This window comes from Coenobita brevimanus, chromosome 80, assembly GCF_032717465.1.
Source record: "Coenobita brevimanus isolate Jiangsu-jjx chromosome 80, ASM3271746v2, whole genome shotgun sequence".
Lineage (NCBI taxonomy): Eukaryota > Metazoa > Arthropoda > Malacostraca > Decapoda > Coenobitidae > Coenobita > Coenobita brevimanus.
In genome coordinates this window covers 22,621,810-22,644,194 of record NC_137033.1, presented here as the reverse complement: position 1 = coordinate 22,644,194, position 22,385 = coordinate 22,621,810, and the positions used below count along the sequence as shown (strand labels likewise).

Sequence of the window (22,385 nt, the reverse complement as noted above, 5' to 3'; positions counted from 1 at the left end):
TAATCTATCCGTCTATCTACAGCCAGACGCCACAATCCCATAGCGGGTGGCCGTTTGTCTCTGAGTTAGTAGTTTTACGAGGAAGGGCACAAACCCTCCGCCAACCCACTTGTTGACACGTAGGGAACACGTATGGATTGATTATACTCGTATGGTTGCCACCCAGCGTTGTAAATGGTTTCCTGGCGTACAGGAAACCATTAGGCTTGTCACTCAATATAAAGCCACCTGGAAAGGAAAGAAGAGTAATAAAAAGTAACAGGGAAGATGGGAGAAATAGGAAGAAAGGAGGGTGGACACAGGAAAGTATGATAAAAATGAAGGAAGACGTAGGCAGCACATCAAGTGAGTGGATGATGGTCGCCACCACCTACCACAAACATGTACGGATTTTTTTTTTCTTTCACTTAATTTGTTTTTCCTTCCTCTGTTCATCTTTATAAAAACAGATACTGTCACTCTCGCTTTCTTGCCATCTTTTCTGTGTTTTCATTCTTATCTGTGGCCTCCTTTGCCATTCCTCTGCTAGCTCCTCTGCATTACCAGCTTCTCTCTCTCTCTCTCTCTCTCTCTCTCTCTCTCTCTCTCTCCCCTCAGTTAGGGTCGTATGATCTTTGCTGTCTTACACTTCGATTTCATTCACTCTCACTTCATTCCTCAGTGTTCTTCGTTCCATTCTACTTGCCTCAAAGCCCTTCCTCCTTCGCTCTTCCTTATCATTCTCTGTTCAGCACTCTTCGCAACCTCTCGGTACTCATGGAACTCAGAGAATATAAACCGGTCTTACTCTTGGCGCAAAATAAGCTGAACAAATTCTTAAACTTCCCTGACACTGCAACAGGCAGGCTTGGTGAACCTCGAACGATCCACACTTTCTTCTTCTCTCCTCTCTTTCTTTTCTGTTCTCTCCCTTCGTTCTCTTGTTCCTCTCACGGTTCATCTTGATCTTTACTAAGTTTTCTGTTCATCTCAGGCTACTACTCCCCGCGTATTCTCCGATGCTCCCCCATTATCAGTAAGCTACAAGCGGATTTCTCATATATTTTAGCCTGCCACGGAAACTGTTATTCCAGAATAATTCTGTGCTTACGAATGGAGAATAAAAACAAACATGTTATTTATAAATTTGACGGTCTGCTACACGAAAGGAATCCTTGATGACAGTCATCCACCTGTCACATTCCAGTACTATTTTACGCCATATGTAACGAACTCCTGGAGTGAACTGAATATTTATTCATGATTCGAAAAACAGGAATGCCAGATTCCAACGTTCGTCAATACTAGTGTTTAATTTTTATAGCACGGCCCATCATCATCTAGTTCAGATTAACATGTTGAGATGCATGTTCATTATCTAAAACTGTAATGGAGTAAGTTCTATGATGCATCCTGTCAAATGGAATACGCTCCCAAATCCAACTTCACTCTAGGTCTACCATTCATCCCGTTAGCAGTATTTGACCGTCTTTCTTCAACATCAACAAAAGCAGCAGGAACCTCCTCCTCCTCATCAAAACCATTGTACATTACATGACAATATCGATTATCTTTACAGGTGCGCCAGTCATCATCATCATCGTCACACTGATTTACATGACATTATTTAACATATTGCAGGTCCACCACGCATCCCTATAGTGGGATATCTACCCTTCTTTAACAAACGTCTGCCGCACAAACAAATGACCCGCCTGTCCCAAACCTACGGTCCTGTGATGGGGATTTACTTTGGCAACCTTCCCAACATCGTTTTGAGCGGATGGGAGGCAGTCAAGGAAGGCATGCTCAATGATGATCTGATTGGTCGACCGAGCTATGGGTTTGCGACGTTACTCCACAAGGAACAGAAAGGTATGTAATTAATGGACGCATTCCGTTGCCTTATTGGGTCATCTTCTATATGGATTTGCAGATTTCATAATGCTTCATCCTTAGCGATTTACTCTTCACCTTACGACACGACTGGGCCGATTGACATTCAAATAAATAGGTACAGCAATTTGAAAATCTTTCCAATGAATTAAATTTTTATTTGCTACGGTAATTAAGTTTATTCTAGAAATTATTTATTTAATTAATATTTCTCGAATATAAAAATAAGAGGATTACAGTGGGCCAGTTGGCCTTTGCCAGCCAGTATCAGCACCTGTAAGAATAACTACAGTCGGCTACCAGAATAAGACAAGATCAAACCTACCTGGCGACCGTGCCCCCCCCCAAAAAAAAAAAAAAAAAAAGTGAAAGTGAACGCCACGCATTGACCTCGAATTTTCCTAAGCCATGTTATGGTAACATAAGAAAAATTGTGACTGGAATAAGTTTTTTAAACAATCCTTACCCTGACATATAGGTTACCTGTCGAACCTCTTGAAATTCTGAATGGAAGGAGCAATAACCTCACTAGGAGTACCATGTTTAAATCCAACAATTTCCTGCCTATCTCCTTACTATAACGAAACTTTCCTAGTTTGAACCATTTGCTTGAATTCTGTCTTATGATCACTTTTAAGATCTTTGCTGATTTCTCGTTTAGTTATTCCTCTCATTCACATAAAAGCTTCAGTAAACCGCATCCATTCAGTGATGAATTTGCTACTACCATATAATTTTAGACAGACCAGGGGTGGTGTAATAACTTTTGAGAAGTTGAACCTCCATTTTTTTTATGACGTTCGATTGCAACTAACTTATTCCAGTTTACTTATTAATATAGAAATGACTCTGTTCTAGAACGGTGTGGTGTTTGCTGAAGTCGATCTCTACAGTAGATGACGATGAGTTCAAACTCGGGCGTGCTTGTGGGTACAAAGACAAAAATCGTGTCGCTGTTTTGTCCGGAGATAAAGTATAGCACGTGAAGCATTATGAGAGTTCCATCACAGTTACATACTCGTAGTTTGCTAGCCTGACTTCCTCGAGTTTCATATCTGCTTGCCAGGAAATTCCGAACCCATATCATCGATTCGCGAAAATTGCTGCATCCGAAGGCGTCAGGCAATGATTGCCTGACTGTTACATCTTACACTTTACCACAAAAGGTTAATCAGACCTAGTATATACCTAGGTATGCCGTGAGAAAACAACATGCATCCAACTACGAGGGAGTTGAGAGAGGGTAAGATTATTATTATTATTATTATTATTATTATTTTTTTTTAGGGGAAAAGAATTCCAAATAGATAGTGGAAACATTCTGTGTAAGCATAACCGCAGAAAGGCAGAGTAGACGATTTCGGGAGGAAATCAAAACGGAGAACTGTCATCGTTCAGGTCGCCCTCGTGTTACCACACCACTGCACGACCAGGACATTATTGCAACAATGGAAGGCAGCACCTGCCAGCAGTGTTACGACGTAAAAGAAAAACTGCACCCAGAATGAAGCACACGAATAGTTGTGTGAAGGTTTCGGTCTTTTAGGTTATGTATTCGAACTCCAGTTTGTGGGATTCATTTCGCCATTCAAAACATTCCACTAGTCGACAGTTTTTAAAAAGTTTTATGGTTCTGGGGTACAATAAAGTAAATCTAAGCAACATGACTCTGCAAAACTCAAATATGATATCCAATCCCCTCTAGCACGTCCATTCTCCGAGAACCAAGATAGAAAAATCTGCTTGACTGTGGGAAAATCCAACCCAACTTTCAACCATGGCATCAAAAAAATATAAATCTCACTTAAACCACTGTACTGCAACTAACTGCCACAACATAGATAACTAAACACATCAGTGGAACATCTGTGGGCACCTGAAGGTGATCTGCTTGCTTCAAGGTCTTCAGAAGGTTACACAGAACACATGCATGTTCTTTGTCTGTGGGGCTGCAGAGTGAACAACATGCAGAAGAAACAGAAGGAATGACCAGCACGACCGAAAGATATTCCTGGCAGGGTGAGCTGTCTTCACAGATCTCTTCTGGACCATGAGAAGGTGCTTTTGAATCCACTGCATATGAAACTTTGATGAAAAACTTTGTGATGGCCATGGATCAGAATCGTGTTGGCTTCCAATTCTTGTTAACGAAGTTCCGAGAGAGTATATCTAAAAAAAAAAAAAAAAAAAAAAATGGAGGGAAGGGGTCTGGTGTTCTCAAAGGAATTCATAATCATCTAGTACTCGATGATGAGAACTGTCAGGAGCCTAACTGGGCTGGAGAAAGGTACTTGGGAGAGCTTCGCGACTCCTACTAGGAACTACCATTGAAAATATTCGAACACCTAAATATGATGAACTTGTGGATGAGATAAGTTATCATGTGCTTGGTGTTCGGAAATCACTCACGAGTCACATATTCTTTTCAAATCTAGTGAGGTCAGTGACGAACATGGCGACAGGTTCCACCGGGAAATTGTAATCATGGAGACCCGATACCAAGGCCGATTCAGTCCCAACATGATGGCTAACTACTGGGCTTTACAGCGTGAAAGTACTTGCACTTACAAACTCAGGAATAAAGTGCAGAACCACTCCTGATGTGCAAATGTCTTGTAAAAATATTTTTGTATCTCTCTGTTCGTGTCTGTCTGTAAAACTGAACTAAAGGAGTTATGGCATTCTGAATACCACTCACTTTCCCAGTCTAGACAGTACTCAGAATTATAATAAAATAGTTATTATTAAAGTTGTAAATTGTATTAGGATTATTCCACACCTTAATATTTTTCCCATGCCGGTGTTACGTAACTAGAAAGTACCATTAATGAGATGGTGGATATCAGTTTGAGATATACTGTGTCGAAAAAGAGGCAGTTGAAAAGGCTGAACTACTTTGTGAGAGAGAGAGAGAGAGAGAGAGAGAGAGAGAGAGAGAGAGAGAGAGAGACAAAATATAGATTGGGAACTTATTAAAAAAATTCCTATACTTTAAAGGATTTTCCCACGCTTATGCTCTAGCACCAGAAACTGATGTGATAGCAAAATTTCATTTCCAGATTCGAAATCAGTGATACCAATTCAGTCAAAAACAGCTGAGAACAAGTCAGAACCACTCTGGGTGTTGACCAGTGTATATATATATATATATATATATATATATATATATATATATATATATATATATATATATATAGTTAGATAGATAGATAGATAGATATAGACAATGAATGGAGGAAGGAAAAACAAAGGAAATAAAAAATAAGTTCATGTGCCTAAAAGCATCCTCCATTCATAATATATTTATAACAACTGGATTTAAATAAAAGTGGATTAAATGTTTGTGGGAAGCAATTTCCAGGAAATGAATTACAGAGAGTAGTAGTTTTGGGAATAAATGAATTTTGATATGTAGAGGTTCTGCATTGTGGGGGAGAGAGTGTGAGTTCATGGGCGCTCCCAGCTGCCCGAGTATTTCGGGAGAACTTGTGAAGGGGAGGCACAATTGAAGCAAGTTCGTCAGAGCACTTACGGTAAAAATATCGGTAAAATAATGCTAAAGAAGCAACATCTCTGCATACTGATAATGGAGGAAGGTCCTGCGTAATGGCAGGATTATTGATTAATCTAATGACTATTTTGAATTTTGCCCAACTGCCTCATAGCAACTGCTCAACATCCACTCCACAGTGGCGAATAGTATTCGATCTGAAAACGCACATGACTTTTGTATATTATGGTCATCTGCTCGTCAGTGAAGAATTCACGAACTCTGTACATAAGTCCCAATTTTTTAGAAACATTTTTAGCAAGGGATTTAACATAAGCTGTCCAGCTTAGGCTGGGTTTAGAGTATCACCTAGGATATCAATTGTGGTGGATATGGGAATACTGACATCATTTAAAATTATGTGAGAGTATGAGGGATTCTTTCTGTTGGAGAAATTAATGTTTTTAGTTTTCTGGGCATTAAATGAGACCAGATTTGTTTGTCCCCGTTGAATAATTTTAGAAAGGTCCTGGTTCAGAGAAATTGCTGTGTTTATCTGGGAATTTATAATATCAAATTGTGTAAAGGAAGTACTAAATTTGAAAGAACTATGAAGGGTCGTGTCATCAGCATAAGAGTGTATTGAAAGAGGGTTGGGGCCAAAACTGATACCTGAGGTACACCAGCATTTATGGAATGAAATTGGGAATAAATTCCATCTGCCATGACCCGTATTTTTCTATTATGAAGGTAAGAAGGAATTAGAGGAACTAGTGATGCAAGCCCTTAGTGTGACATCTTTGACAATAGGGCCTGGTGCCATACTCTGTCAAATGCTTCTGAAATATCAAGTGCTATTGTGTGTTTCACCGTGTTGGTCTATTGTTTTGTTAATCTGATGGGTAAGAAAGCAAAGAATGTCTACAGTTTAACATTCTTGTCTGCTGTAAATCCATACTGCTGATCATTGATTAATTTATAGATTTGTAGATGCTTGACAATGTGTTTGTTAATTAGTGTCTCAAAAACTTTACTGAGAACGGAAGTTATTGCGATTGGTCCGTAGTTGATGGATCAGAAGTTGACCCCCTTTTCGGAACAGGATGGATATTTGCTTCTTTCCAAGAGGCTGGAAAACTTGAGGTACAGATGCATTAGCGAAAAATTTTGCCAATACAGGAGCCAACACTGAGGAGCGATTTTTAAGTACCACTGAAGGAATTTAATCTGTCTCCTGAGAGATTCTGTAATACAGCTTGTACGTATCTGGTGTGAATCTTGAAAGGAGGTATTTGAGGGGAATCAAAATCAAGTACAGGAATATTGTGATTTTCTGTATTTAGGGTTGACTTTGTTGAGAAAATGTCAAGAAGGTTGGCTTTTCCACGTGGGTCACTTACTAGATTTCCATTGGGGACTGTAATGGTGGAATGGAAGAGGTGGTAGTGAAGTTAGTTTTGAATGAATTAAGGGTAGACCAGAATATTTTGTTATCATTTGGGTTGTTTAGTAGTTTGTAAGCTTGTCTATGTAGAAAATTTGATTTAGAAAGATTGATAATAGTTTTGGCATGGTTTCTGATATTTCTATAACAGTTAAAGGCTTCTTTAGTCTTGGTTTTTGTATAAGTGTTATAGGCTATTGTTTTATGTTCTGTTACTCTAGCACAACTGTGGTCAAACCATTTAGGTTAATTACATCTTTTTCTGTAACTATGATGGGAAATGAATGTTTCCATGCCGACTTTAATGAGATCCTGTATGTGGACCAATGTGAAATTTGCATCGTGGGAGAAAAAGGCGGTCCAAGGAACATTCATGAAAAAATTTTGGAGACCCTCCCAGTCTGCTCTGTCGTAGTGCCATTTAGTCACCATGGTAGGTTAAGAGCAGGAGGGTGTGGTAGGTGTTAACCTGCTGCGTCCCGCTGACGTATATATGTCCACAGGTTTTGTCACTGTCAGTCCAGTTGAGGTATATAAACACAAATCAATTGCAAGGTCCCTAATTTGCACAATTTTCAATTTTTGCTCGTGATTTTTGGTACGTATACACGGGACACCTTCCTGTACAAGATGCCAGGCTGGGACAATGCCTTACCCCACATGACCTTTCCCCCCCCTCGCACGCCATTGTCTCGGCAATTCACCTGTTACCAGAGTAAAGACATATCGTGCCATGGTACGAAATTCAAGGCCTGAGTGATTCCCCAATCGATGACAATGTGGAGGACAAAGTTTACATAGCATTAGAGGAAGAAACAGTCAGAAATGATGATCAGGTAATGTCACCAAAAAAGGTCAGGTATGTTGATGTGTTTGGTGAGTGAAACAATGCTTATATTGCCTATATTACTGTGTGAAAACCAATGTACTCTCGTACTGCATATAAATTCGTATCAAATAAATAATAAATACCATTTATGAGTGGTGTGGAATAGTTACCCTCCCATAGAACTCGTTTTCTTTGGAACCAGCCTGATAGAAAACCCAGTAAGGTAATGAGTACTGCTACCTGTATAGAGTATTTTAAACCTCAGGTGAGCGATTTCTCTATGAATTTTCGATGTTTCTCACCAAAAGCGGAGGTTTGAGCCAAAAAAATTTTTTTCCAAAATTGGTTGGGATTGGGGGGGAGTCACTGGTGGAAAATCAGTCGGGACAGGGCGGGTTAAACTGGTGGCTTGAATTAGACAATGATCAGAGGATTCGAGGGGAGACTTCACTTCGACATTATAATCTGAATTGGTTGTTAGAAACAAGTCCAATAAGTAAGGATTCTGATCGGGTCTGGTACACGGATGGGTTGACTGACTGCCTGGGCGAGATTAAATGTGTCTGCAAATAGCTCACATTCAAGACCATTGTCATTAGTTCTGTCTGAATAAGTGAGCCATTTTTAACATTATGGACATTAAAATCACCCAGAATAGTAATTTCTGATGCAGTATTAATGTTGAGGACACTTAGTTGTGAAGACAGAGAGTCAGATAAACTCGGCTCTGGAGGGACATTAGTGGAACAATAAACACAACAGAAATACTTAATTTTACCAAAAGAGTTTAATTTAAATATGGAGTAGTCAAAATAAGGACAATTAAATTTAGTAATCTCCTCCAGGGCAATTTCTGATTTAGCAAGGCAACATACGCCTCCTTTGGGTCTGAAATTTTGAATCAAGATATAACCAGGAAAATTAAATATAGCTAAATCGGAGGCAGAGCTTACTTGTGTCACTGTCAAAAACAGCATATATGGGGATCCAAACTGGAGGAAATTTCGAGCAGAACTGATGTTGGAGTGAAGTCCCCTAATATTGCAAAAGAAAATTTTACTACACTGACGAGCAGTTCTGGGGTGTCGCAACACTGGAGGTGGCACAGTGGCTTCATGACGACCAGGGAGGCCCTGTGCAGACGACCCAGGCCTGCCATTGGTGGTCAGCCGAGAAACCACTGCACTAATTCCCAGTATAGCAGCAGCCATAGTTCTTTTTATTTTATGGGGGGGGAGGAGCAGGGATGTGTTGAGGAATGTGTATGATATGTAATGACAAGATCGGTGTTTTATAGAGAGAGGATAGCTGGTTTAAGGCAATGTGATAAAATGTGGATGTGTGTGTTGTGTAAGAAGGGCAGCCTGATGCTCTCCGATGTGTGAGGCAGAAAGATGTGTAACCGGCTACCAAGGCCTAGGAGAGAAGATAGAATCCAGGCTATTCCTTGAGTCTCCTGTTACCTTGGCGGTAGTACTTCCCTGAGCGGGGCTGCCTACCCCTACTATTAACATAATCATTATACACTAACTATCCTCATATATAAAATAGTTTGGACACTTTTTATTACACTGACATAATGACAATTAGAGCTCATAATTTTCAACCAGATTTCAGCTAATTAGAAGTTAAGTGAATAAAGAAGAACTGGTTTCAGGACAGCTCTTTAACTTATTGAATTGCAGTGTTCCTGACATGGCAGTAAGATAGAGAACCCATAAGAAACGGTTTATATAATATATGAACCGTTTCTTATGGGTTCTATTATATCAAGTGAAAGCAGCAGTCAGAAAAACACAATATATTGATATGTTTTGCTTAGTTGCAATAAATATGCTCGTATCCACAGGAACGTCACGGAGCAAAAGGCATTCAGGTCAGTGCTACCAACCGTCCGTATGACACAAAGCAGAAAGCACCAAAACTTTAGCCTTTAGTCGAAAATTTCATAACACGACTTTAATCACTGACTGTACACGTGGTGTTTAGCAGAGCTGCATCCAAGTATACAATAGATTCTTTTTTTTTTGCCCTCAGTTGCCTTCAAGAGAATCAATGTGGAAAAGAGAAATGGATGTGGTTCTGACTCGCTGGGAGTTGCTACTTACAACTTTAATCATTTACAGAATTAAAAGCACGGTCTCTTACTTCTTGAAAATTACAACGTAAACAGAGCTTCATAAGCTTACTTAAACTGTACATAAAAACTGCCACCAGTATCACAGTTAATATAATTGGACCTCTTCCCATTTTCTTACTGGAAATCTCCATTTCCACAGTGCTAACTAGTGAATTTTAACACACGGATTGTTGCTTCCTTACATTGTAATCATTATTAATCCCGTTTTTTTTACAAATTATATACATTTTCTTAATCGTACAACTGTCTATGACATCAGGCTGCATTTTATTATAGGATATTTACTAGGGACCATTAACCAACAGTGGTACTAGCGCTTGCGTAAAAAAAATAAAATAAAATAAAATCATCATGCTGTCAAATCCTCTGCTTCTAAGTTTTGACAATTACATCTAACCTAAGTTGTACGCATTTATTGCTCACACAAAGGACCTGTCAATGAGGGGAAAGTTTCACAGGTGATCTATTGAGTTGCACGGGTAAGATATTTTATTGGCCAGCTCATGCTGCCCTTATTGTAAGTCGCATTTTCTTGCTTGGTTTCTTTCTTTTGGTATTCCTTGTTTTGTGGCAAGCACTTCTACTGTTCAGAATTAACTGATTCCTACCAAACTTAGAAACAATGACCAGCCTATGACCTAGTTGTGTCTGCAAGGTTTTGAGTGCTAGGCAATGAGTAGATGCCTAGCAACGGCAAAAAAAAAAAAAAAAAAAAAGAACTTGTATAGTACTTTTCAAGTTTTGAGCTGTAGATGCATTACTATTGGGCGTAGAAAGCTCTGACTTCTTTAGACGTAATTTTGAGGTTATTCCCTATGGGAAGTGTACCATCCATTTTCCTGTCTCTCCTGTACTTTTCGAGTGACAACCCTTCTAAGACTGGCCTCAGGGACCCTAGCAACAAGTACTTGTTTTTAAAAATACCCCCCCTAGTTCCCCAGCAGCTTGATGGAATTGAATGAAAGTTTCCATGCTTATAGACGTTGACTAGTACTACAAATTTCTATGTACACCTATGTGCTACATTGGCCAAGTAAGAGGTCAAAGGTCATCAAATGCGATAATGGTAAAAATAGCTAAAATCACAACTATGCTCGTGTGAAATGCTAAGGCTCCGAAAATTATTAAGCCATGGTCATGGTTCGTGGAAGGAATGTTGCACTGGAGTACCTCCATATAAAACTGACATTTAGTGTAAAAAATCACTTCCAGTCACTGGCAATGCCCCCTAGAAGTTGTACCTCTGTTGGGCCATCCTTTGAATTTCAAAGTCCCTAGCTCCACAGAGGGTGGATGGAACTGAATGTAACTTTGCATGCTTATAGGCGTTAATAAGTACTACAAGTGTGCTTCGTACATGCATGACCTATATCCACCAGTTCAGGGGTCAAAGGTCAACAAGTGCAGAAACTATGAAAACCGCTAAAATTACAACCTTGTTCATGTGAAATGCTAAGACTCTGAAGAATATTAAGTCAGGGCTATGATTCCTGGGTGGAATGTTGAACTGTAGTACCTCCATCTAGTAATGACTTTTAGTGTCGAAACTCACTTCCGGTCGCTGGCAGCGCCACCTATAATTTATACCTTAGATGGGCCATTCCATGAACTTTTAAGATAGTTCTTTCCTGTTCAAGAGCAATATCATGTTCGTAAAATTCGTTCAATGATTTCTTAAAAATATGAAAATAATCAGTATTTTGCCAAAAACTGCATTTGTTTCTCAGTTATATTCGGCCCTCTACCTGTGCACCTGTGAGAAGAATTTGTAAAAAAAAAAAAAATTGACACGATGTTGTGGGGGGCTTTCAGTTAATACAATCGCAGTCAGGGAGGGGGGAGGTGGTCGTGACTAGTGCGAATTGTATCGCAATACTAAATTCTTATACAAAATAATGTGAACAGGAGGGGAAAGCGAATCAAAAAAAGCCGGAAGTAGTGTAAACATATTAATTGAATGACCCCATCACCCTGAATTCTTTACATCCATTATGCCCCGGCACACCACGATGACATCATCTGTGTTTTCCCTAGAGGGGGTGGAAAGGGTTAGAAGAGACCCAGGACCGAGGGAGACAGGACTGGAGACTTGCAAAAGTCATTCACCATAATCAAAGTGGATGGGTGCTGAATTACAACGATAAGGAATACTAGAACTGTGCTTCGTAAACCCATGACCAATATCCGCCACATCAGGGGTCAAATGTCATCAGATGCAATTAGTGGGAAATCGCTGAAATCACGACTGGGCTTGCACAAAATGCTAGGGATGCAAAGGTTATAGACTCAATACCATGATTCCTGGGTAGGATGTTGTCCATCGGTACTGCCATACAGGCAGGGCCGGACTCAGGGGTGGGCCCACGGGGCCTGGGCCCCGGGCCTCCCACCAGAAGGGGCCTCCCACCAAACGTTGGGCAACTTGACATTTGGTATTTTTCATTACCAAAACAGGACCGCTTTGGTAATGAAAAATCCGTCACATAATGAATAAGCATGATTTAGTACTGGATTTGGAGATGGTAATGAACTTGATTGGATGATGTACTCAGTTAATTTGTTAGCGTTTAGAACATGAAAATACAGAACATATGCCATTAATTTTCAAATCAATAATTTTTTCCCTTATACATGTGCCTATATTGGCAAGAGAAAATACATGAATGATCTTTCTTTAAGAAATTTGGTAATGACACTGATAATACCCTGGCTCTGAACATTGGTGTGTCACAGCTTCATCCAGTCCGTTCTGTTCGAAATCTGGGTGTTCATTTTAATTCAAAGTTAAAATACAAGGAACATATTATTTAAGTTGTCAGACGGTGCAACTTGCATATCAGAAATCTGTACTCTGTGAGAAAATTCCTAAATAGACGTTGCCTCATAACATTGGTCGATGCAGTGGTCTTGTCTCGTGTTGATTATTGTAATTCGCTGTGGATTGGCCTTCCAAATAATATACTAACAAAAGTTCAGTCTGTGTTGAACAGGGCAGCACAGCCTATCTTTGGTCTCTCCCCAAGAACCTCGACTACACCGTTCCTAATTGAGCTGCATTGGTTTCCAGTAAAGGCTAGAACTGAATTTAAACTGTGTCATTACACTCAAGGTTCTTAAGTTTGGTGAACCGAAGATCTTGCTGAATTGCTAAAACTCCCATCGGCACGTCCGGGTGTGATGTTACAGAGTGAAGATGATTCCGTGTGTCTTGACGAGCCTGGAGCCATTCGCCAGTCATCTTTCTCCGAGCGTTCTTTTGTGTATTGAGCCCCTAGATTATATAAAAGATTGCCATTGTCCATAAGACAACTCTTTTCTGCTGAATCCTTCAAGAGACCGCTGAAAGTCTTTCTTTTTTCAAAATGCTATGACCTGGAGAGAGGTACTATGACGGATGATTATAGGGTTTAATTATTGCCACTTTCATTTTTTTTTTTTTTTTTTACTGATGAAGTATGTAATGTGTATGAGAGATGTCACAATTCTTGTAACTGTAAAAACAATGTATATGTCTGTCGAGTGCTTGTGAATTCCCTATGGAAGAACTGGCGCTTTTGAGAAACAAAAAATTATTATTATTATTATTATTATTATTATTATTATTATTAATGAAAAACTGAATCTGGGAATGAAAATTGAACAATTTTGTTATATACCCATGTTCAAATCTGGCAGCCCTGGAGCCGGTGCCAGCCGCCAGCAACTGTTCATATTTGATCACTTGTTGTCACTGTCAGAGGATTTCATTCCTGTCATCGATCAGTTCATAGTTTCTCTTAACCAACGGCTGCATGCGTATGAACTGATGTCAGGTTGCTTTGGCTGCTTCGGACGACTGACAAAGCTATCCTCAGGAGAGCTGTCTAGAGCAGCTAAGAAATTACTGGATGTCTCTAGATATTTTCCCCTGTGTGGAGGTAGCTCTGAGAATGTACCTGGCTGTAATGGTGAGCAACTGCAGTGCTGAGCGTGTTTTTTTTTTTTTCCAAACTGAAATTGATTAAGAATCGCCTACGAACAAGCAGGACACAGGAGTGACGTGAATTTGACAGTCATGAGCACTGAGTCGGACATCCTACGCTCATTGGATTTTGATGATTTAATAAGAGAATTCTCCATTAGAAAAATGCGGAAAGCACCTGGACTAGACCAGATTTCTAGAAACTGTTCGTTCAATGAACAGTCTATACAAGTGTTGAGTGGTGAGTGCACACTTAAGAGTTGTTGTTGTTTTTTTTCTCGCTTCATGATTATTCTGTATTGTGTGATATGCTAGGAAGTGTTCAGTGCATTTCAGGACTGCCTGTTTTTTTTTTTTTTCATTCAGGGCTAATTAATGTGGACATTTTTCAGAAAGTATCGTTTTTACCTTACTTTTACTGATACCAATTTGTGAATACAGTATCATAGGTCGTCGGGAGCGAGTTGTATCGTGCGAGCGAGCATATCGTTGCAACAGTGCGAAAGTTAAAAATGTATTTTCATTTAGCACCATGCTAATTTGATGCTTGGGATGGGCTCCCCACGAAAACGGGTCCCAGGCCCCCCACATCTCAAATCCGGCACTGCATACAGGACTGACTTTTCACACCGAAACTCGCTTCAGGTTGCTGACAAAGCTTGGTCCGCATAGAGCTGGCCATCATCGTTTATTGGCTTGTCATATTAGTTCCCATTCTCCAAAAAAGGTTCTCCAAAGATGGGTAACGTCACCTGGTGGGGAAAAAAATCAAAATTAAAAGTACATCATGTGACTGAAGAGGTCGAATCAGCCCCAACAGCATGCCTTTCTTGTGGGCTTAGTTAGCTATAATCATTTCTTTCTTCATATGCAAGTGCCCGTGTGTGTGTGTATGTGTGTGTATGTGTGTGTGTGTGTGTGTGTGTGTGTGTGTGTGTGTGTGTGTGTGTGTGTGTCTATTGCCAGACGCCATAATCCCGTAAAGGGTGGCCATTTGACTTTGAGTTATTTGTTTTACGGGGAGGGGCACTAACCCTCCACCAACCCACTTGTTTACACGTAGGGAGCACGTATGGTTTGGTTTGGTTATATGGTTACCACCCAGCGTTGTAAATGGTTTCTTGGCTTACAGGAAAATATCTATCTATAGATAGATAGATAGATAGATAGATATTGCCAAACACCTTAATCCCGTAAGGGGTGGCCACAAACAAATCACCTCCATGTCGTCCTGTCCCCTGCCATTTCACTGCCCTGCTTCTAGCACACACACCCCTCTATCATATACCTCTCCACTCCATCCCTCCATCTCATCCTTGGCCTCCCCCTCCCTCTCTCCCCCTCCACCTCACTCACATACACTCTCCTCGTCAGTCTCTCACTCTCCATCCTCTTCACATGGCCAAACGACCTCAGTGTGTTTCTCTTAACGCTTCCTATCACATCCACATCCACACCACAACGCTCCTTCACATCCTTATCTTTTTTTTCTTTTTCTTTTTTTTATGTGTCTGACTCTGGGCATAGGCTTCACAGCCTGCTATCAAGGCCCAGCAGTCCTCCTACATACCATACACCTTTACATCTGTCTCTCCATGTAACTCCACAGGCTCCTTCAAATAACTCATTTCCACTGCTCTCACTCTTGACTTCTGCCCCTCCAATAGGGTCCAAGCTTCACTTCCATATGTTACAGTTGGTATCACAATACTGTCATGTAGTAACTTTTTCACTTCCATGCTCGCTTCCCTTTTCTTATCACTTCTTAAAAAAAAAAACGGCAACCTTTCTTCCTTGCTGTACCTTTTCAAGTACTTCACCCTCTATATTTCCATCTTAACTCATCACACTACCCAAGTACTTAAACGCACTCAGATATATATATGGAGCCTCTCTGGTACAGTGGTAGAGTGTGCGTTTCGCACGCTGGTGAGCGCGGGTTCGCCTCTCGCCAGTGTTGTAAAAAACTTTGGGAAGCTTTCACCAAGCCACTTGCTACATTGGCCGACACAAGGGGTGCTGTGGTTGAACCAGTGTCGCATACTAGTATGCTTGCACCCAGTCGGCTTAAGACGGGCCAGTTACACTTGGTTCACAGACTACACACACATCCAAAGCCACTCCAACACTACAATAACACTTACAAGCACTTCTCACCCTACATACAGTCTCTACAAGAAAGCCTAAGCCACTTGGTAGAGATACATTGACTGTATCGTCCCTGCTTCGATAGGGATAGGCCGGTCCTGCAGTGGACCTCAACGGGTACACCTATATCTGTCTATCTATCTATACACACACAATATATATATATATATATATATATATATATATATATATATATATATATATATATATATATATATATATATATATATATATATTGTGTGTGTATAGATAGATAGACAGACAGACAGATATAGATGTACCCGGATATTTCATATATATATATATATATATATATATATATATATATATATATATATATATATATATATATATATATATATATATATATATATATATATATATATATATATATATATATATATATATATATATATCTTAAATACCGGGACCAACTGCCTAGCCCCGGGCTCCTACCCTCCTCATGGGGCAATGTAGGATTGGGTGATGGATATATATATATATATATATATATATATATATATATATATATATATATATATATATATATATATATATATATATATATATATATATATATATATATATATATATATATATATATATATATATATATATATATATATATATATATATATATATATATATATATATATATATATATATATATGTTTGTGTGTGTGTGTGTATTTATGTCCGTATTCATGTATGTATGCATGTATGTACAGTATGTGTGTATGTATGTATGTATGTATGTTTTTGACAAAAATTGTTTTACATAGAACAATTATTTTTAATTATACCCATATGGATTTATATATATATATATATATATATATATATATATATATATATATATATATATATATATATATATATATATATATATTGCCAGACGCCACAATCCCATAAGAGGTGGCCATTTGACTGAGTTATTTGTTTTACAGGGAGGGGCACTAACCCTCCACCAACCGACTTGTTGACACGTAGGGAGCTCGTATGGTTTTGTTATATGGTTACCACCGTTTGGTTATATGGTTACCACCCAGCGTTATAAATGGTTTCTTGGCTTACAGGAAATCATTTGGCTTGTCACTCAATGTAATGCCACCTGTAAAGGAAAGGAAAGCAATAAGAAGTGACAGGAAAGATGGGAGAAATAGGAAGAGAGGAGGGCAGGCACAGAGAAAGAATGATACAAGCTAAGGAAGAAGTATATATATATATATATATATATATATATATATATATATATATATATATATATATATATATATATATATATATATATATATAAAATTTTCTTAATGTCCGACTTGTATGCCCAGATTTTTACAAAAATCTACTATTAAACTCATTCAGCAATCTCTGAGTATTACCATAGTATATCAAGTTCCCTTTGAGGGTTAATACAATCGCCTGTTGAGTTAATCAGACTTCATAATATTGTCAATGACAAGCTTACTAATACTGATAGTGATCCCTAACACTACAACATATTCGTCCATCTATCCTCCCCATCTACCTATCTGTCTATCTGTCTACAATGACCCACCACATGTGCAGGGCATTGTGCTTGGATTCTCAATGCGGGGTAGTCAAAAGCGTATCAGGAGCGTTGTTTACGTGGAGTGCTCGGTCCTGCACTGGGAGCTATTGGAATCGCCCGCGAGTTTAATTATTTTACCTGCCCCTCACCCCATTTTTTGTGCATTTAAACCTCTTTAATTCTACATTCTTACGTCTGTTTTATGTCTATATGGTGGGTTATGCCATTAGGAAGCATATTTGTCGTCTAGTTAGGGTCATAGACGGCTTTTGGTAAGGAAGTTGGAGTTTATCGTGGGAAACTTATTCTCACTATTTAACTCCTTTATGCTTCTTGAATATCGGTATGTCTGCTTTACCTCTGTACAATAGGCTTTGCCCTACAATATACCTGTAATCTAGCTAGGGTCGTAGAGATTTTTGGTAGACAAGTTGGGGTCAGCCGGAAGCATAGTTAACCCATTAGGTTTATGATAATCAGTTGAAGTGTGTGCGAACTCCAACTGCATAGAGCCGTACCGGTAGGTTAACACTTTACCCTTACTTATTTAATACCAGGAGTACCTAACGTCACCCATATTAAAGTAAAATTGTGGGTGTGTATAGAGGTGTAGCCCGGTACTAGTATTGCAGCCACCATCACCACTATCATGATAGCCACTATCACGACTACCACCACCATCACAACCTCTGTCAACACGAATCTATTATCGCCATGAAGTGTGTAATTGTAAGGATAGACAACATTTTCCAGTAAGTACACATACTGTATATTTCCCCATTCTTCGTCCTCCCTGCTTCCCTCTATTATCTTCTTCCCCAGTCTTTTATAAAGTTAGGATTTAATACGCTTCAGATGATATGAATTACACCACAGTAAGCAGAAATACCCAGTGTATATTGGAGAGGAAATGCATTATCAACTGTGGAGATAAGAACAGTAATGATGCTATTATAACAAGTTTTTCCACAGTGCAAACAATCTTCAAATGACGAAAAAAGAATCTTTAAGTTTTTAGTGTTAAAAATGCTAGACAATGTTATTTAACTTAAAAGTATAAGCGGCCTCCACTTGATGGGCGACCCCGGGGATCCAGTTCTGCTCACCGGGATGGCCCTCGTGGGCACCATCATGCCTACTGGGATGGCTTCCTAGGGTTCCATTGTACCTAAAACCTGGTCGGAATGGAGGCTTTCTCTTCGAAAAAGAAAAAAAAATCGTTACCCAAGTTTTAAAAAAACTGCAGTGGCATTCCATCCACACCACCCACTTCAGCATTTCTTCACATGAGCAAAGTAAACTTAGAATACGGGAAGCCCCCTCCCCCCTCTCTTCGGATGCAGACAGGAATCTTCAATGATCCCATTCTACTAAAAACCTGCTAGAGGTGGATTTCTATCTCCATAAAATGGAGAGGCAACACCAAGGGGTCCTATCACACCTACCGCAATGGCCTCCGGGGTTTCCACCCAGCCTAAAACCTGGCCGGGATGGAGGTGTGTTTTTGCGCGAATGTTTGTTATCCAAGGTGAATTAAGTCCTCCCACCTACGTTACTCACTCGAATCACCCTATCATGATTACATCATCATCATCATCCGGACCTCCTTTCCCACCATAGGGCAGGGTGAGGAGTAGCACTGTCCAGACAGCCCAAATTTGCACAGTCCAATGGGCCACGTTTCCATTCGCTCACCATTCAAGCCCCAGGAAGCCTGGCTCTATCGGATACGCCAAAAACATTCACCACGTTCTGTATCCTCACATAAACGTATCCGACAGAGTCAGTCGGGACCCTATCACGTTGAAGAGGGGTGCCAAATCCCTGATCATGCACTTCTCCACACAATATTTATCGAGCTTGCATTATCTCTTGTCAGTCCCCTAGCCTCACCGACTTCCAAACCTCTCTTCCTCACACACTCATCCACAACATCCTTCCACCTTTTTCTTGGCCTACCTCGCCTCCTCCTTCCTTCAGATTCGCTCGGATATACCTTTTTCATCACTCTGTTGTTCTGCATTCTCTGCACATGACCATACCATCTCAGTACACTCTCTTCGATTCTGGTGTCCATAAACTTCTTCACTCCACAGACAGTATTTCACGAATCACATTATTCCGTATCCTATCCACTCTCTGTACTCCACATACATTCCTCTGCAGTCCCATCTCCACTGCTCTAACTCTTGACTTTTCATTTTCATGCCACACCACTCTCGTATCCATATGTTAAAGTTGGCACTAACACTCCTTCATGTAAGCCTCGTGCAGTTGCAGAAGTCAAGCCTCTGTTTATTATGAAGGCCTTCATTGCACCAGCCACTTTCTTTCCTTGTGTCACTCCACTTTCCACTTCTTTTGCACATTTTCCTCTATTTTATATCACAGTAAGCAGGTATTTGAACTCTCTTACCAGTTCCAGTCTCTCTCCGTTCATTGTAACATCGCACTGGGAGTCACCTTCTCTCTCAGTAACCATCACTTTACTCTTTTCTACATTCACTCTCAAGGCACGACGTTCACAGACATCAGCAAAACTCTTCACTAGTCTACCAAGTTCTTGTCCGGCATTTGCAAGTTGTACTGCATCATCAGCATACAACAAATATCAGATTTTCCATCCATCACCATTCATGACCAACGCCATCCCCCTCTCCATTATTCATGCTTTTACTTGTCATCACCCGATCCATATATATACAGTATTGAACAACCATGGGGACATCACACAACCTTGTCGCACACCCACACTGATCGTGAACCATTCACTTAGATGCCCATTAACCCTTACACATGCTTCTCTACCATCATAAAAACTTGATGACACCTAGCAGCTTACCATCTACACCATACATGCGCAAAATCTTCTACAATCCTTCTCTGTCTACTTTGTCGTATGCTTTTTCCAGATCCATGAGTTCCATAAACACCTTACAGTCCTTCTCACAAGCCTTCTCTGCTATCTGTCTCACTGCAAATATTTCATCCACACATCCCCAGCACTCCTAAAGCCACCCTGTTCATCACTCACTAAGACTTCTGGTATCTCTCTTACTTTCTTTACAAAAATTCTTCCATATACCTTCCCTACCACACTCAGTAAACTTATGCCACGATAATTCTTGCACTCACTTCGTTCACCTTTATTTTTGCCCGGGGGTACAATCACAGCCTTTTTCCACTCTGCTGGCACAGTTTCACTCATCCATGCCATCTTACATATCTCCAACAAGCACTTCATTCCGCTCTGTCCACTACATTTAATCATCTCTGCATACATCTCATCAGCCCCAGCTACATTCCCGTTTTTCAGTAGCTTCACAGCGCTCTTCACCTGTGCGAGTGTCACGTTTCCTGGCACTGCATTCCTTCTCTGCACACACCCCAAACCAATCATGTTTACAGTGGCTCTGCTTTCTCTATTTCCATTCGTCAGGCTTTCAAAATATATTTTCCTTGTGGTCCTTACTTCATCCCCATGGATTAATAATCTACCACCTACATCCTTCACATCTTCACATTTCTTTTCGCTTTCAATTCCACATCCCCGCACCTCTTTCCAGAATAACTTCCTATTTTCAGTGTAGTTTGCATTCATTTTTCTTCCTAGATCAGCATTTATCTCCTTCTTTTTCCTCTTCACTTGTCTCTTTATGTGCTTCTTGCTCTCAGTATATTCAGTTCTTATTTCAAATGAACCCCTGTTCTGTAACCACTCTAGCCACTTCCTCTTTTCCTCCACTGCTCTCTTAACCTCTTCATCCCACTATGCTCTACTTTTCTTCTTTGTTGTTACTCTTGCCACACCACACACCGCTTTAGCATAGCTAACTAAGCAATCCCTATGTGCATTCCACAGGCTGACCAGATCCATTTAATTCCAATTCACCGATTCTAATTCCTACTCTCCTCTGGTCCTGTATTCTTCTGCCATTTCTTTGATCCTCAGCTTCTCTGCCTTCAGTCTTTCTCCCTGACTGCTCCTCTCGCTCCTTGACCGCCTCACTCCTGTCAGTTTGATCTTGCATACCGACCTCCACATCGTCCTCGCACGGCCCTCGTATCAGCAACCATTCCCAGCATCGACCTATCTAGGAGCACGTAGAGAGCCAGGCAGGGACCTTAACTCCCTCTCCTCCGAAAAGGGTTGGCATGATTTATATCAATTGATTTAAAACAGTAATTTAAAGCATGTTTTAAATAGTAATTTTCGACACATTAGATGTGTCATAAATGTCAAAAATTCATTATTTCACAAGCAGTTTTATTTATTTACTTATTTATTTGGCAAAAAAAAAACAAAATACAGCACCACAGATTAATATCTATTTCTAAATTTCTTAAATCTTCAGGAATATCAGTAGATAATTTTAATAAGTTTAATTTTATTTTGATTTCAAAAATGCATGGGAAATCACAATATATTAAGAAAAATTGGGTAATTCTATATATAAATTCACTTGATTAATGCTTCATCAAATCAGGAATAATATTTTATTTCATTTATCTTTCAAGTAGCAGCCGCTAGAACTAATGGAGGAAGTAATTCTTTATTTCCTCCTGTTAGATTGTAGTGAAATCCTGGTCTTATAAAAGAAAACTCAGTATGTTTTAGTTTTATTTGTCCTTATCTGACATTTATACTGTAGCTACGGTATTGTGGGGCAGCTCGAATGGAGCTTTATATCCTGGTAAATTTTCATGGTTATTCAAATTTACAGCATTTGAGTTTCGTTTTTGTAAATTTGTGGCTTTTAAATTTGTGACATTTGTGACGTTTATGACATTTATAACATTTATACCATGATTTAAAAAAATGTCTTGTCATAAATCATTTACGGCACGCATTTTTCCAACCCTGCCTCCGAATCAGGTATATGGGGGTGGCGGTGGCTGTATCGGTTGAGAGGTGGCCTGCAGTCATAATGGACCCAGGTTCGAATCCC

At 39.7% G+C, this 22,385-nt stretch overlaps 1 protein-coding gene across 1 annotated transcript in view; it reads left to right on the top strand.

Annotated features, from left to right (window-relative positions):
• The first annotated feature begins 756 nt into the window (after nt 1-756).
• The window catches only part of LOC145409300 (methyl farnesoate epoxidase-like), a 528,900-nt gene continuing 507,271 nt past the window's right edge, over nt 757-22,385 (top strand). Inside the window, exons 1-2 of the mRNA XM_080279777.1 lie at nt 757-850; nt 1,621-1,854. Of these exons, the coding sequence (XP_080135903.1) occupies nt 757-850; nt 1,621-1,854 (328 nt within the window). The remainder of the gene's footprint in view (nt 851-1,620; nt 1,855-22,385) is intronic.